At 49.8% G+C, this 16,952-nt stretch overlaps 1 protein-coding gene across 1 annotated transcript in view; it reads right to left on the bottom strand.

Annotated features, from left to right (window-relative positions):
* Positions 1-16,952, bottom strand: part of KDR (kinase insert domain receptor) — a 51,195-nt gene that overhangs the window by 8,884 nt on the left and 25,359 nt on the right. Inside the window, exons 16-26 of the mRNA XM_054383290.1 lie at positions 15,700-15,806; positions 15,123-15,258; positions 13,433-13,537; positions 12,081-12,194; positions 9,849-9,937; positions 7,543-7,699; positions 4,997-5,097; positions 2,537-2,659; positions 2,289-2,400; positions 959-1,058; positions 751-856 (exon numbers count right to left, since the gene is read on the bottom strand). Coding sequence (XP_054239265.1) covers positions 751-856; positions 959-1,058; positions 2,289-2,400; positions 2,537-2,659; positions 4,997-5,097; positions 7,543-7,699; positions 9,849-9,937; positions 12,081-12,194; positions 13,433-13,537; positions 15,123-15,258; positions 15,700-15,806 — 1,250 coding nt within the window. The remainder of the gene's footprint in view (positions 1-750; positions 857-958; positions 1,059-2,288; positions 2,401-2,536; positions 2,660-4,996; positions 5,098-7,542; positions 7,700-9,848; positions 9,938-12,080; positions 12,195-13,432; positions 13,538-15,122; positions 15,259-15,699; positions 15,807-16,952) is intronic.

Here is a 16,952-nt window from a genome sequence, read left to right as displayed (position 1 = left end):
AAAATACTTATAAGGTCTAAGTAATGCCTTTGGGCTGATAACTAACAGAAAGGTACTTGTGGACACTAACTCTTTCTCTTTTCAGCTGCTTTTGCTCTGGCAGATACCAGCTGGTGCTTCTGCTTGGCTCTCGCTGACCTTGGCTGCACTCTTATTGTGGCTAAGTACTAAGAAGCTACTCTCTGCTCTTCTCTCTCTCTACTTTGTAGAGGGTGGGGGAAGCTCTTAGTAGCCCCCTGGTTTTGTCCAGGGGGAGGTTCTTGTGATTTTTTTTTTTGTGATGTCAATTGTAAATATATGTAAATATTGTATATTTTGTACATATTCCTTGCATTTCATATTTCTAGACTGTAGCTGTGTTTGTCAGTAGAGCTTCACTTGCTTCCACCCAAGCTGGTCTGCCAATTTTATTTTGGGAGTCATTTCAACCCGCCACACTGCCAGGCAGTAATGGGAGCAGGGAAAGAAGTGGACAACACCCAGCTATGGGACTTGGTGGTGGCTGGCAGGACATGAGGGGATCAGCTCACAGAATCACAGCATGTTAGGGGTTGGAAGGGACCTCCAGAGGTCATCCAGTCCAACCCCCTGCCAGAGCAGCATCACCCAGGGCAGGTCCCACAGGAACACATCCAGGTGGGTTTTGGATGTCTCCAGAGAAGGAGACTCCACAAGGTCTCTGGGCAGCCCAATGCAGTGTTTTGTCACCCAGCTGGTGGCTTCAGCAACCACGGAACACATTTGATGTACCTGCCGGACGTTGGCTTGCAGTAAATTGCCCAGGTGCTCCACCAGCTCTGAAAAAGTTGGCCTCTGCTTCGGATCTCCATGCCAGCAATCCAGCATTGTTTGGTACCTGGAAGGACAGAGCCCATTGAACCATCAGCACCTGCTGCTTACCCCAGCACCTGCTGTTATTGTCAGGCAAATGTGAGCAGGTGGAAGAAGAGTTTCTCACATTTCTGGTGTTGTATAGTCTGGTGCCCTCATTCTGGTGCCTTCTTTCAGCCTCCTGCAGAACTCTTCATCGATTTTCACTCCCGGGTAGGGTGAGGCACCTAAAATGGGAGCAAGAGGAACTTCAGTGCATGAGATTGTTACATTCTGGGCTTCATTTTCAAGCAAACCATTTGAGTTAATAAGGTAATTCAGTGTATTTAAGCTGTGCAAGCAGTTTCTGTCTGTGATGTGAATGAGTAAATGAGGCACATCATCACATACTGATACTGTATGAAGAAGTATTTCAAATCCATGATCTTATATTTGCATTTTTAAGGAGATTGGAGTCTTTTATTTTGATGGAGAAAATAAACAGGAGATTTTCAAGAAGGAAAACATAATCCTAAAGAAGATGCTGGCATGGGAGGCTTTGCTGAGACACCTGAAGGCTGTGTGGCCATTCAGTGAGGCTTGGACAGACTGAGAGCTGGGCACAGAGGAACCTAATGAGGTTCAGCAAGGGCAAATGCAGAGTCCTGCAGCTGGGAAGGAAGAATAAACTGCAGCAGTACAGGTTAGGAGGTGATCTGCTGGAGAGCAGCCCTGTGGAGAAGGACCTGGGAGTGCTGGTGGGTAACAAGTTCTGCAGGGGACAGCAATGTGCCCTGGTGGCCAAGAAGGCCAATGGGGTCCTGGGGTGCATTCAGAGGAGTGTGTCCAGCAGATCCAGGGAGGTTCTCCTCCCCCTCTACTCTGCCCTAGTGAGACCTCACCTGGAATATTGCATCCAGTTCTGGGCTCCCCAGTTCAAGAGGGACAGGGATCTGCTGGAGAGAGTCCAACAGAGAGCTACCAGGATACTGAAGGGACTGGAGCACTGCCTGGGGAGCAGAGGCTGAGAGCCCTGGGGCTGTTCAGTCTGGAGAGGAAAAGGCTGAGAGGGGATCTGATCAATGTCTGTAAATACCTGAGGGCTGGAGGTCAGGAAGGCACAGGGACAGCCTCTGTTCACTTGTGCCCTGTGATAGGACAAGGGGCAATGGATGGAGAAACTCCAGCACAGGAGGTTCTACCTCAACATGAGGAGGAACTTCTTCACTGTGAGGGTCCCAGAGCACTGGAACAGGCTGCCCAGAGAGGTTGTGGAGTCTCCTTCTCTGGAGCCTTTCCAGCCCTGTCTGGGTGTGTTCCTGTGTGACCTGTGCTGGATTCTCTGGTCCTGCTCTGGCAGGGGGGTTGGACTGGATGATCTCTGGAGGTCCCTTTCAACCCCTAACTGTGAACACTTTATTTTCTTCAGACCCTGTGGTTTAAATTTAAGATGGCTCAGTAAAATGAAAGCAACTCACCTAGTGAAAATATTTCCCACAGCAGAACTCCAAAGGACCACACATCACTCTGGATGGTGTACACTCTATCAAAAATGGTTTCTGGTGCCATCCACTTGAGGGGTAGTCTGGCCTGAAAGAGTTGCCAGAACAGAAAACACTGAGTTCCCACAAACCCACTTAAAGGGGAACAAAGAAGGAGTCCTCCCTTCATGTTCCTCCTCCTTCCAAACATGAAATCCCTTTCCAGCAGGGAACCTGAAACTCACATCTCCCTTCCTGACGTAGTCTGGGTCTTTGTAGATGTCCCGAGCCAAGCCGAAATCACAGATCTTGACGACGTTGTTGTCTGCCAGGAGGATGTTACGAGCAGCCAGGTCCCTGTGGATGCACTGCAAAGAGGAGGCAACAGCTCCACAGGCTGCCTGCTAGCACAGCCCTGCCCACCACAGCCCTGCCCACCACGCTGATCTCTTTCACATCTGTCCTGTCCCACCCTCAAAGGCCAGGCCGTTCTCAAAACCTTGCAAGAAAAAGAAACCTCAGCAGCAACAGGCAGGGATTTTTTTTTTATTATCTTTTTTTTTTCAAGTGCCTTTTTGATGGTCACAACTGATTTGGCTCAAGGGGGACTTGTGTTCCCCAGGCCAAACACAGATCTGTTTACCCACTATGCAGAGAGGGTCTTTGAAGTTAGCTAATTAATTATCACAAGGAGCTGACAGAAAGCAGCTTCAGCTCTGATTACCATGAGATTCACTAATGGTGATTTACTCAAATCCAACTCTCTTTCTGAAAAACATAACCACAGTAAGATGCTGATTTGATTCCAACACAAACTGATCTTGACTGCAGAAAGTCCACCTCTTTACCTATGTGCAACAGCTTAGTCAACAACCCAAAGACTTCTAAGCTCAAGCCTCAGGAGCCTGAAGTGAAAAAAAAAACAAATCAAACCGAACCAAAACAAAAAAACAGGCTTCAAAAGTGGCTGCAGATTGCTTCCAGGATAGACTGCAACTGCAGATGCTGGAAAGCCATACTTCTCAGAAATCACAGAAACATTCAGGCTGGAAAAAACCCTCTGGATCACCAAGTTCAACCCTACTCTACAAGGCTCACCACTAAACCAGAGCCCCAAGCACCACATCCAAACTACCTTCAAACACATCCAGGCTTGGGGACTCCACCACCTCCCTGCCCAGCACATTCCAATCCCTGAACACTCTTGTACTGAAAAAATGTTTCTTACTGTCCAGTCTAAACTTACCCAGTCCCAGCTTGAGGCCATTCCCTCTTGTTCTGTCACTAATTACCTGTGAGAAGAGACCAGCACCAACCTCTCCACAATGTCCTTTCAGGTAGTTGCAGACAGCCAGGAGGTCTCCCCTCAGCCTCCTCTTTTCCAAACTAACCATCCCCAGCTCCTTCAGTCTCTCTTCATCAGATTTCTTCTCCAGGCCCTTCACAGCTTCCTTGCCCTCCTCTGCCCTGGCTCCAGCACCTCCACATCTCTCTTGCATTGAGGTGCCCAGAACTGGACACAACACTCCAGGTGTGGCCTGAGCAGAGCTGAGTGCCAGGGGACAATCCCCTGCCTGCTCCTGCTGGACACAGCATTGCTGATCCCAGCCAGGATGCCTTTGGCTTTCTTGGCCACCTGGGCACACTGCTGGCTCCTCTTCAGCTGCTTGTCCACTAGCAGCCCCAGGTCCCTTTCTGCCAGCAGCTTTCCAGCCACACTGCCCCAAGCCTGCAGCACTGCTCGGGGTTATTGTGCCCCAAGTGCAGGACCTGGCACTTGTGCAAACACACAGCAGCCAGGATGTATGAAATGCAGAGAAATGCATGGTTTTAGGAAAGCCTCTGAAGTCTGCTCTTGAACACCCAGCCTGCACTCTAGAGCAGTGTTATACTCCCTGCTTCCATTTCCTTTCCCCATTTCTAAGTATTTGTTTGTTTGTTTCTATACAGCTGCAGGCAGTTCCTCACCCTTGCTCGAATTTACAGCCTTTGAAACAGATCTAGGATCAAAGCAGAGAAAAGCACTTCTAGAAGGCCAAAATGCAGGTGAGTGAGATGCTGTTGACTGCCAGGACACCTCTGGTAAGAAACTCTCCAGGGAGTCACCCCTGCAGTCTCACTGGTGAGCACTGTCTCTCCTCACACTGCCCTTTCAATCCCACTGCACAAGTTACAGGCAACCTCCTCAGAGAAAAACCCTTTAGTTTAGCTTCAGTTTTTTCCCAGCAAGAGTGGTCAGGGATTGGAATGTGCTGGGCAGAGAGGTGGTGGAGTCCCCAAGCCTGGATGTGTTTGAAGGTGGTTTGGATGTGGTGCTTGGGGCTCTGGTTTAGGGGTGAGCCTTGCAGAGTAGGGTTCAGGGTTGGCCCTGGTGATCCTGAGGGGCTTGTCCAACCTGAATGGTTCTGTGACTCAGTTACCAGGGATTTGTCCCTAATTCCTTTAACCATCCCTGTAAGTCAGCTGCCCTTCTCCAACTGCTTCATGAATCTTCTGTGAGTCTGTGACCCAGAAGCCTTATGGAGATCACTATTACCACTTATATCAATCGAGGCATGGGTTGCTTCACTCTCTAGCCTTGATGACTTGGCTATGTCTTAGAGCAAAAGGAAAATGTTGCAGATGAGAGCAGGGCAAGGATGAAGGTGGTGTTTCACCCTCTAGCCAAATAAATAACATGCCACTCCTCCTGAGAGCTTCCTTACTTTGCGTGAAGCCAAGAACTCCATCCCTCTGGCCACCTGGAAGCTGTAACAGATGAGGTCCTCCATGGTCAAAGGGTTCTTGCAAAGGTCTTCAGGCCCAGCTGCAAAGAATCAGATGACAGTAAGACATGTCACCCTTTGTCACGATTACCTGCTTCTTATGTAAAAGTCCAACTTAACTTTCTGCCACATCCAACTGGAAGAGCAAAGCACCTCTCTGTTTGGCTGTATAATTACCCCTTTCACCCCAGGCTGGTCCTGTGTAAAATGAACTAGGAGATGATTGGTTATAAACTCCATACCTCCTCACTTGTTTCCAGAGTTCCTATCACTGGAATGTTTTGCAAAACAATCCCCAAGGGAAAACAACCAAAGCTCAGCTCCCAGGTTGCTAGGACAGCAAAAGCTTGCTTGTGGTTGCAGAAGATTCAAGAAAAGTGTGCATCAAGAAAGTGTGGCCAGCAGGGCTAAGGAGGTCTTTCTCCCCCTCTGCTCTGCTCTTCCCTGCTGAGACCACACCTGCAATATTGTGTTCAATTTTGGGCTCCCCAGCTCAAGAGAGACAGAGACCTGCTGGAGAGAAACCAACAGAGAGCCAGGAGGATGATTAAGGGACTTGAGCATCTCCCCTGCGAAGAGAGACTGAGAGCCCTGAGGGTGTTTAGTGTGGAGAAGAGAAGGCTGAGAGGGGATCTGATCAATGCCTATCAATAGCTGAGGGGTGGGTGTCAAATGGAGGGGGCCAGGCTCTTTTGGGTGGTGCACAGTGATAAGACAAGGAACAAGGGGTACAAGCTCCAACATAGAAGATTTCAGCTCAACATGAGGAGAAACTTCTTTACAGGGAGGGTGACAGAGCCCTGGAGCAGGCTGCCCAGAGAGGTTGTGGAGTCTCCTTCTGTGAAGACTTTCAAATCCCACTTGGATGTGTTCCTGTGCATTCTACCTTGGATGACCCTGTGTTGGACTGGATGATCTCTGGAGGTCCCTTCTGACCTCTAATGTTCTATGATTCATTTGGAAACCAGTATGAGGGAGGCCCCACCTAGTCCTTGCAGGGCAAGGACATGCCACAGGGAGAAAGGTTTGAATTTGGCAACAAGCCCTGCTAGTTTAGGGTGGAAGAAGCCTAACCTCATCCTCTCGTGACCTGGAGAAACAATGTACTCAAGCATCCAACAAAGATACCTAAGTATTTACTTCCTGCTGAAATAAACAGAATCACAGAATGGTCTGGGCTGGAAGGAGCCTCCAAAGGTCATCTGGTCCAACCCCCTCTGCAGTCAGCAGATCTACTGATCAGGTTGGCCAGAGCAGACTTCGGTCAGCTCTTGATTTTAAGAAGAAATCTACCAAGAATTGCAACCCTGGTGGCTAAACTCTTCATCTCAAGGTGTGCTTTAGGACTATCTACACATTTCTTAAAACATCCTAGCTTGGAGGGGCAGTGCTCACACCAGAGAGGTCTGAAGAATGACCACAATGGTGTGGAAATGCATCACATTGCCTGTTAGGATCACACTGAAACTGCAAGATCCCCCTCCCTGTTAACATGCTGATGTTCTTTGTGTAAAATGATCTTTAGCAGAAGTAGAGGTACAAGCAGTGGAACTGTGGCCTCCCTCTGGACCAGCCTGATCCCACCACTTGCTGAAATCAGCAATCCCTGATAAACCCTGGCAGCACTGAGCACTTGGTGTTGCCTCTGCCAAAGGAGAGCATGGCAAAGGCATCAGTGGAAGCACAGCAGAGGGTGTGTGCACCCAGGAGAGGTTTTCAGTGAAAGGATAATTCAGGTTTCCTGTTTCTGAGTGACCACCTGCACAGTGGGAAGGCAAATCAGCCTCTCTGCTAATAAGCAGTGAAGCAGATGGTGTTGCATGGTATTTAACTTCTGGGTAAACACTGAGGACACACAGCTAGAGTGTCAGGATCTCAGAACCAGATTGCTGTTTGGGTTGGAAAAGCTCTAAGATCACTGAGTCCAACCATCAACCCAGCACCACCATGTCCCCAAGTGCCATGGCCACAGGTTTCTTGAACTCCTGCAGGGATGGTAACTCCACCGCCTCCCTGGGCAGCCTGCTCCAATCCCAGAGCACTCTGTCAGGACAGAAATTCTTCCTAGTATCCAACCTAAACCTCTCCTGTGATGATTTCAGACCATTTCCTCTCTTCTGACCTATGCACTCTGCTGCAATCAGAAGGGGAATGGTTTTCTGTTCGTCCTTCCCCACTGAGAGCCTTCTGAGCACCGTGAGACACCACAAACTTCTGCTTTATTCACAGCATACAAATCCCATGTTCCTTAGGGAACCCTCAAAGGGCCATTTAGCATCCTGGCACATCCCTCTCTGCACTGCCTGGGGAGTTTGTGCTCTGCCATTTCCCCCAGAGGTGTTAAAATAGGTCATGCTGAGGGGGTTGGCTCTGCACACAACGTCAAGGGAGCTTTGGAAATCACAGGGGCCCCAAGGGAGCTTTGGAAATCACATCAGACCCCACCAATGGCAGCTGCTCCAGCCCCAGAAGAAGACCTAACCTACCATCCTCCTCCTCCACGTCGCTCAGGGAGCGCTCCTCCAGGAAGCCAGAGCTTGCTGAGCTCTGGCTGCTGGTGATGCTGTCCAGCCGCCGCTTCAGGTCTGCAGAGACCTCACCCATGTAGTTCTCCTTCCCCTGCCGGAGCCTGGCACCTCTGGTCTAGAAAAGTGAGGGCAGAGTGGGAGAAATCAGAAGCAGAAAGCCTACCAGAAGCTTCCCTGGGAGAGGCAATGGTGCTCCTCACACTCTGCACCGGGGGCACCACTGAAGGTCACCCCAGTGCTGCACTCATCCAAGTGCAGGGATGGTAGGGACATGCCAGGCTGGCAGGGAGGCAGACTCAGCAAACCCCCAGCCCCTAAGCACACTCTGCCACTCCACAGCATGCCATTAGTCTACTCCCACATCCTCCCAGCCACCTCCCCCAGGAACACCTCCTCTGGTAGTTTCAGGCTGTGCCTTGACAGTTTTTCACAGATCTTGACCAGAAAGTAGTAGAATGTAAATAAATCACCCCTGGGTGTAAAAAGGAAAATAATGACAAGCTCTGAACAACCCTATTGGATAGATAATAGATATAAAGTTAGATGTGTTCACTAATTTTCTCTCTTTTCAGCTTCTTGGCTCTGGCTGGTGCTCCTGCTGGCTCTTTGCTGACCTTGGCTGTGTTCTTTGCTTTGGCTAAGTACTAACAAACAATTCTCTGCTCTTTCTCTTCTCCCTTTGCGTCCAGGTGGGTAGAGGGAAGGGGGCAGGGAAGGGGAAGCTATTAGCTCCCCTGTTTTTTTGGCCGGGGGGGGTGGTTCTTGTGCTGTTTATCAATTGTAAATACCTGTAAATATTGTATATTTTGTACATATTCATTGTGTTCCATTATAGAGTGTAGTTTTGCTTGTAAATGCAGCTTCTTTTGCTTCCAGCTGGGCTGGGCTGGGCTGGCAGTTTAATGTTGGGAGGAATTTTCAACCCCCTACACCTCCACGTGCTGGGGAATAAATGCATCCTTTGGAGCTGCTTGTGGTGCACATGTGGATGCTGCCAACCCCCTCAAGCCTCTTCATTCTGCTACAGCTTTACGTCCTGCTGCTGCAAAGGGCCTTCTGCTTAACCTCTACCCTGGCCAGAACTCTAACCAGCCCTCAAAAATCTGATTTCTTCCCTTCTTCTCCTAAGCCACTGAGTGCCTCTAGGGAGGATGCCAGTCACAGAGGTTTCCCCCACCAAGTTTCCATTTTCTCTTACTTCAGTTTGGTGACTTTTCTGCCCTGGCAGGACTGTTATTTTAGTTATTTTCCCATCCCCATCACTTATGTAAGCAAGGGTCAGCACCTTTGTGCCTCTTCTTTCAAGGCCTCTCAGATGTTTATCCTTTTTACCTCACAAGAGGATGAAGTGAGTTGCCTTTGCCAATATAAAATAGTAAACAACGTCTCCAAGGACAGAGAAAAATAAACCCCCCTGAGGAACCAAGAAAAAGTTCTGATCTGAAGATAGCCACTGCAGGAAGGCTCAGGTCTACCAGTGTGGCAGAGCATAGCTCAAAGGCTGTGGGTGAAAAAAAAAAAAAAAGATAAGGGTCCCAAGCAGGATGCTCAGCACTGGGCAGACAGCAATCTGACCTCAGACAGGATGGATCCTCCCAACCCTCTCCAGAAATCAGACTCCCTCTCAAGGGCATCCAGAAATTAGTTTGAAAATGCCATCCTCCATCCTCCTCCTCCTCCTCCTTTCAAATTGGGATGTAAAGAATGGGTGCTGTGATAGAGCTTCCCTTTGCAAAGGGCTTGGGAGGTGACAAACTGACTGTAACCTCCTGGGACACATCAGCTCTATAAGATGATTAACAGCAAAAAAGATGCCTAGCCTGGTCAGCAGTGAGCCAAGGGAACAGGAGAAAGAATAATCAGGTGCTAGAAGATCCCCAGGGCATCTGCTGGATCCCCTAAGCAGGCACTGCAGTTATTTAAGGTGGTCTGGCCTTAACTAAGAAAGGAAAAAATTCAGGCTGATAATCAGAGAAAACTTCCTGGCAGATAGGGCCAAGTGGAGAACAATCTGCCAAGGGAAATAGTGGAAGCCCAATTCCTTTGCACATTTTAAGCTAACAATAACAAAAGAGCTCCACTGCAGGAGCCTGGGGGGAAGCTGGATGACCTCTGATGTCTTTGCCATCTCTCGTTCCCATGAGAGGGGTGAGACACTCGGCGTCCCCGAGGGCTGGCACTTCAGCCTGCACCAGAAACAGAAACACTGTGTGTGGAAAATCCCCACCAGACCAAACCTGACCCTGTCCACCTGGGCTCCTTACCTTGTAGGGCACAAACTCACTCCTCTTGCTCCGTAGGTAAGCTGACAGGTTGCCAAACTTGCAGTATTCCACAATCACCATCAGTGGGCCTGTGCAATGCATAAAGCCATTCCTTAGGGAGAACATTCAGGGTCCCACCTGATCCCACAGCAGGATTTGCTGCTAGGAATACAGAAATTTTAAAACGTCTTCTGCTACACAGAGATTTTGGGGGTTTAATGCCAATAATTAAAAAAAAAAAAAAATTTAAGCCAAGAAGGAAATGTTTCCTTTTCTGCTGGATAAAGAAGGAAAAGAAAGCAAAGGATCACACGATGTTAGGGGTTGGAAGGGACCTCTGAAGATCAACCCCCCTGTCAGAGCAGGACCAGAGAACCCAGCACAGGTCACACAGGAATGCATCCAGATGGGTATGGAAAGTCTCCAGAGAAGGAGACTCCACAACCTCTCTGGGCAGCCTGTTCCAGTGCTCTGGGACCCTCAAAAGGAAGAATTTCCTCCTCATGTTGAGGTGGAACCTCCTGTGCTGGAGTTTCCATCCATCACCCCTTGTCCTAACACAGGGTGCAAGTGAGCAGAGCCTGTCCCCTCCCTCTTGACACCCAGCCCTCAGGTATTGATAGATATTAATTAAATCCCCTCTCAGCCTTCTGTTCTCCAGACTATAAAACCCTACTTCCACATGGGAAAATGTATAGTGATGTGCTTAAAGCACCAATAACTGTGCTCATTGACCTTGCAAGGATGCAGGATACACCCTGGAGTGATCTTCAGTGCAATGAAATACTCTGCAATAAATTACACAGGGTGATTTATCCATGAATTTTGTGCAGGCACTTCAAGCCCAGGACTCTGTTTCAGGTATAGATGCCTGAATGTCCAGTCCACAATTAACCACTCTGCAATAAGGTACACATGGTCCAGTTCTGGAGCCTCTGTTACAGGAAGGATCTGGAAGTGCTGGAAGGTATCCAGAGAAGGGCCATGAGGATGAGCAGAGGGCTGGAGCTGCTCTGCTCTGGAGACAGACTGAGAGAGTTGGGGCTGTTCAGTCTGAGGAAGAGAAGGCTCCAAGGAAACCTTCTGGTGGCCTTCCAGTGTCTGAAGGGGGCTCCAAGAAAGCTGGGGAGGGACTTTTTAGGGTGTCAGGGAGTGATAGGACTGGGGGGAATGGAGCAAAACTAGAAATCGGGAGATTCAGGTTGGATGTTAGGAAGAAATTCTTCCCCATGAGGGTGGTGAGACACTGGCACAGGTTGCCCAGGGAGGTGGTGGAAGCCTCATCCCTGGAGGTTTTTGCAGCCAGGCTGGATGTGGCTGTGAGCAACCTGCTGTAGTGTGAGGTGTCCCTGCCCATGGCAGGGGGGTTGGATGCTCCTTGAGGTCCCTTCCAACCCTGACAACTCTGTGACTATCCATGAATTTCATGCAGGCACTTCAAGCCCTAAAAACTTAAAGCCAAGACTCTCTGTGTCAGGCATAGATGCCTGAATGTCCAATCCAAACGGGGAATTTCATGCTCATGCCACAATGATGAATTCCCCTCCTAGCTTCCAGATCCTGGCCATCTCTATTTTATGATGGAACAAACAAGGAAAGAAATATTTATGTATTATGTTTCCCCTCAACTACTGCACTTCTGTCATGGAACTTTCACAAATGAAATGCTGATCCCAGAGGAAGCCAGCAAGTCAGCTTCCCTGAAGAGTTATTACTGAGTTACTTTACACTGAATTTCTTCCAAATTAGCTTGCAGTGCTGGGTTTGTTACACAAAACATCTGTCCCTGGTTATAAAGCAGAATAGGTTCATCCAAATTGCAATCTCCCCTCCCACACACACACACAGAGGCACCCACAGCCCACTCAGAGCAAGTGGGGGGAAGTCACAACTTGTAGTCACACTCTAGCTGGTGACAAGGCTAAGACAAACTTGTTAAACCAGGTACTGGACTCAGAATTTGTTCCACATAGGCTGTCCTAGAAAAGCAGACGTGAGGCACAGAGAAACAAAGTGATAGCACAGCTAGGGGATGGAGCTGGATGCAGAAGTCAGGGCTTCTGAGCCCTTATTCCACCTCTGGACCTGCTCACTCTGGCCAGATTTTACTTTTTGTGTTAAATGGACTATTCCTTTCAACCCTTAGTTTTGAAACTCAGTTTTCTCTGCAGCAGAAGTGAGCAGATACAGGGTTTCCAGCAGCACCTTCCCACCCATGGAGAAGTTCCCCACCTCCTGGCTTCGTGCAGGCTCCAAGCAAATTGACAACGTTGAGGTGGTGACCGATGTGAATGAGAATCTTCAGCTCTGACATCAGTGCTCTGTGCTCACTATGGGTTGCACCCTCTGCAGAGGAAAGACAGCACAGGATCAGGAGCATCACAGACAGAAAGGTTTTCCCTGCATTCTCTTCTCTTATTTTTCCAGTCCTCCTAGTGGGAAGTTTTGTTGGTTGGTAGCCTGGGTCAGCCATGCTGCAGGACACTGATGGAAGTCAGGTAGATGCTTGACAGGGTGGATTCTGCTCTGCTTGAAAGGTTTTCCAGGGCAGTACATCAGAACAGGGACACAGCCATTCCAGATTAGCAAACATTTTTTTTTTTTTTTTCCCTCCCTACAGAGCTTTTGAGCAGTTTGTACTCTGTCCTTTGCCTCTTACTGGCAAGAATAGCTTGAAACCTGCTGGAGGTGCTGGAAGGTGTCCAGAGAAGGGCCATGAGGATGAGCAGAGGGCTGGAGCTGCTCTGCTCTGGAAACAGCCTGAGAGAGTTGGGGTTGTGCAGTCTGGAGAGGAGAAGGCTCTGAGGAGACCTTCTTGTGGCCTTCCAGTATCTGAAGGGGGCTACAAGAAAGCTGGGGAGGGACTTTTGAGGGTGCCAGGGAGTGATAGGACTGGGGGGAATGGAGCAAAACTAGGAGTGCAGTGCAGACACAGGCAAGATGCATTTGCTCTACATCCAGCACACCCATGGACAGGAGCACACTGCTAAAATAACAACTTGGAAAGCCCCAGGGCATCTTCAGCCAAGAAAGAGTGACTAGGCAAGAAGGAAGAGCAGATGTCCTCTGCTTGGCCCTGTACAAAGCAGTTGCTCTGCAGCCCATTAGCTTCAGACAGAGCAGAGAAAGCTGTCAGAGAGGCACAGATGACACCAAGAGAGGAGTTTCTGCAGTGGGATGCTGGTACTGCCTCACACAGCTGCCTGCCCCTTTCAGCTCAACTGACTTTGCAGAAGCTCTAAGCCCATCAGATGCCTTCATCTCCCTGTCAGCAGGCTTGGGCAGCTTTGCTCTCAGTCTCACAGAGGTCACACTGTGATCCCAAGGCAGGCATGACCCCGATGCTTCTTTCAGCAGCAGGACAAACACGCTCCCTTCCCTCCTGAGACAGAGGCAGGGTGGCAGCAGCCCTCAGAGGTGTCAGTTACCAACACTGATCCTTCCTCTGGGCAGCACAGGACATAAGAGGGTGTGTGCACCATTGGTACAAGCAGTTTGCTTTTTCCTGTCTACTGGTTACAGAATTATCCCTGTATTATCCCTGCCTTGTGCATTCAAGGTGGAGTTCCAGGCAGCATTTTTACCTTTCAGCATTTTGACTGCCACTGTTCTGCAGGTGGCAGTTTTGTCGATCCCAAAGGCGTCTGCCTCTATGACCTGGCCAAAAGCTCCACGCCCAAGAGGTTTACCTGCAAGTGAGAAGATGAACATGAATACACTCTGCTTTAGCTGCCTGGCACACTGGGCAAAAGATGCAGAACAAACAGCAGCTCTACACTGGCCTTCTGCATCAGAAATTCACAGTGAGTGGATAATGGGGAGAGGAGGAATCTTAAAAGCCAGAATTCCAAAAGGCAGGAAGGGAGAGGAGAGCAGATCAGCACCATCACCTTAAGCAGCCCTGGATTTTGGTCTAATGACAAACCCTGCAAAGAACCGAGACAGAATCACACAATGTGTCTGGTTGGAAGAGACCTCCAAGCTCATCCAGTCCAGCCCTAGAGCCAGCACTGCAGGGTCAACACCAAACCATGTCCCTAAGCACCAGCTCCACACACTGCTTGAACACCCCAAGGGATGGTGACTCCAGCACTGCCCTGGGCAGACCATCCCAATGTTTGAGAACCCTCTCTGGGAAGAATTATCTCCTAGCATCCAGCCTGAACCTCCCCTGGCTCAGTTTGGAACCATTTCCTATGCTCCTGTCCCTTGCCACCAAGGAGCAGAGGCTGCCCCCTCCTCACTCCAACCTCCCTTCAGGGAGCTGCAGAGAGCAATGAGGTCTCCCCTGAGCCTCCTCTTCTCCAGCCTGAACACCCCCAGCTCCCTCAGGCACTCTTCATAGGCCATGTCCTGCAGGCCCTCCATGAGCACTATATCCTATGGGACTCATCTGGATGTGCTGTCCCAGGGCAGACCAATGGCAAGTGACAACCTGAACCATCTCCCAGCACAGGGCTGACTGCAGTATCACTGCAATGCCTGACCACTCTTGCCCTCAAAAAAATGTTTCCTACTGTCCAGTCTAAACCTACCCAGTGGCAGCTTGAGGCCATTCCCTCTTGCTCTATCACTAATGACCTGTGAGAAGAGTCCAGCACCAACCTCTCCACAATGCCCTTTCAGGCAGTTGTAGACAGTCAGGAGGTCTCCCCTCAGCCTCCTCTCTTCCAAACTAAACATAATGACTCCTGCCCTGCAGACATCCCCAGCAGCATCTCTAGATGACTCCTGCCCTGCAGACATCCCCCAGCAGCATCTCTAGATGACTCCTGCCCTGCAGACATCCCCCAGCAGCATCTCTAGATGACTCCTGCCCTGCAGACATCCCCCAGCAGCATCTCTGGATGACTCCTGCCCTGCAGACATCCCCAGCAGCATCTCTAGATGACTCCTGCTCTGCAGACATCCCCAGCAGCATCTCTAGATGACTCCTGCCCTGCAGACATCCCCAGCAGCATCTCTAGATGACTCCTGCCCTGCAGACATCCCCAGCAGCATCTCTAGATGACTCCTGCCCTGCAGACATCCCCAGCAGCATCTCTAGATGACTCCTGCCCTGCAGACATCCCCCAGCAGCATCTCTAGATGACTCCTGCCCTGCAGACATCCCCCAGCAGCATCTCTAGATGACTCCTGCCCTGCAGACATCCCCAGCAGCATCTCTAGATGACTCCTGCCCTGCAGACATCCCCAGCAGCATCTCTAGATGACTCCTGCCCTGCAGACATCCCCCAGCAGCATCTCTAGATGACTCCTGCTCTGCAGACATACCCAGCTTTAGGCGGTCCCTGGGAAATTCCCACTTGCTGGCATCATAGGGGAGCCGTTCACAGTGCTCATCGAGAGGGACTTCATCAGGATCCATGATGATTGACAGGTAGCCAGTCTTCATGTCCCCTCCATTGGCCTGGAAAATGGAATGAGTTGTAGTGGCACAGACTTTCTGCAGGCGAAGTGCCATTTTCTCACTCTGCAGCGCGCCCCTAGTTCCCAGAAATGCCAGGCTACCACTTCCCTACACCATAAGTGTCATCATCATTAATTACTTGCATTAATTTTTTATTATTTCATAAACAAAACCAGTTGGGACACTTGGGGTTTTGTTGGTGTTGTTGTTGGGGTTTTTGTTTTGGTTTGGTTTTTTTTTTTGCAAGGGCCTGTTCAATTAAAAAACAAATTTCTATGCCCTGGGTTGTAGGCGAGAATGTTATGGCACGGGGTGGGGGGGGAATAGTGCCTGTTGATTTAAGAACAATGGGAAGAAACACCACAAAAGGGCCTCGAGTCAGCTCTCATTTGTCATGCAAGAGCAGGGCTGATAGGACAGTAGGAGAAGTTGTTTCATTACCCTCTTAACGGTCCGGAGGATGATTACAAGCAGCAACCAGAAGAACATGGCAATCACTGCAGTGCCAACCAGGATAATGAGCTCCAGGTTTGTTTTCTCTTCAGCGCCTGGGAAGAAATAAATGAACCTCTGAGTGATAGTTGGGAGCACATTGGTGTTGTTCATTCGTTAGAGCAGAGAATGGAGGCCCTTGTTGGGAAGGGTCGTTTTAAAAGTGCATCACGGAGCAAAGGAAACGAAAGCAAAACAAAGCAAAAGGCTCGGGGGTGGGGGGTGGTGGTGGGTGGGGTTGGAATAGTAGGCTTAGATTCCTGCTGGTTTACACCCCAACCCATTTCTTAGCTTCAGTTGTGTTTCCAGAACAGTATCTGGACCTTTAGCAAATGTAAAAAAAAGCTAAAAATCTCACATTTAAAAAACAAACCCAAAACCAAACCCCAAACCAACCCACATTGCTTCAGAAAGCTGAAAATTAAAGACACTCTCTCTCTCCCCAGAAAACAAATAAACCTCATTAGATAGTAAATAAAGAGCTGTGAGAATGGCTGAGAGAACAATCTCCCTCTTGTCTCTCTGCATGCTTCGGCTGGGACATGGAAAAACGTGGTTCTACCAGAACACATTAAAATAAAACCCTGCTTACAACAGCCCTTCACCAGGAAAACAGCATCCAGCAGACACCACTGGAACCTCGCCCTGCTGAGGCCACATCTGGAGTATTCTGACCAGTTCTGGGCCCCTCAGGTCAGGAAGGACCCCAGGGAACTGCTTGAGAGAGTCCATCCCAGAGCCACAGAGCTGCTGCAGGCAGTGGAACATCTCCCTGTGAGGACAGCTGAGGGAGCTGGGGCTTGGAGCAGAGGAGCCTGAGGGTTGCCCCTCATAAAGAGGGGATAAAGATGTGCAGGGCTGGAGCCAGGCTCTGCTCAGGGATGGCCAAGCACAGCACAAGGGGCACTGGGGACAAGCTGGAGCAGAGGAGGTGCCAGGGGAGCAGAAGGGAAAACTTTGTGCCTGTGAGGGTGGTAGAGCCCTGGAGCAGGCTGCCCAGAGAGGTTGTGGAGTCTCCTTCTCTGGAGCCTTTCCAACCCCACCTGGGTGTTCCTGTGTGACCTGCCCTGGGTGCTCCTGCTCTGGCAGGGGGGTTGGACTGGATGATCTCTGGAGGTCCCTTCCAACCCCTAACAATCTGTGAATCTGTGACCTACTAATGCACAGCAGCAGCTTTCTTCTTCAGCTCCCATCCCCCACAC

This window comes from Indicator indicator, chromosome 8 (genome assembly GCF_027791375.1).
Source record: "Indicator indicator isolate 239-I01 chromosome 8, UM_Iind_1.1, whole genome shotgun sequence".
Classification (NCBI taxonomy): domain Eukaryota; kingdom Metazoa; phylum Chordata; class Aves; order Piciformes; family Indicatoridae; genus Indicator; species Indicator indicator.
Note: the sequence above shows the minus strand (reverse complement) of the source record. Positions and strands in the feature narration are given on the sequence as shown.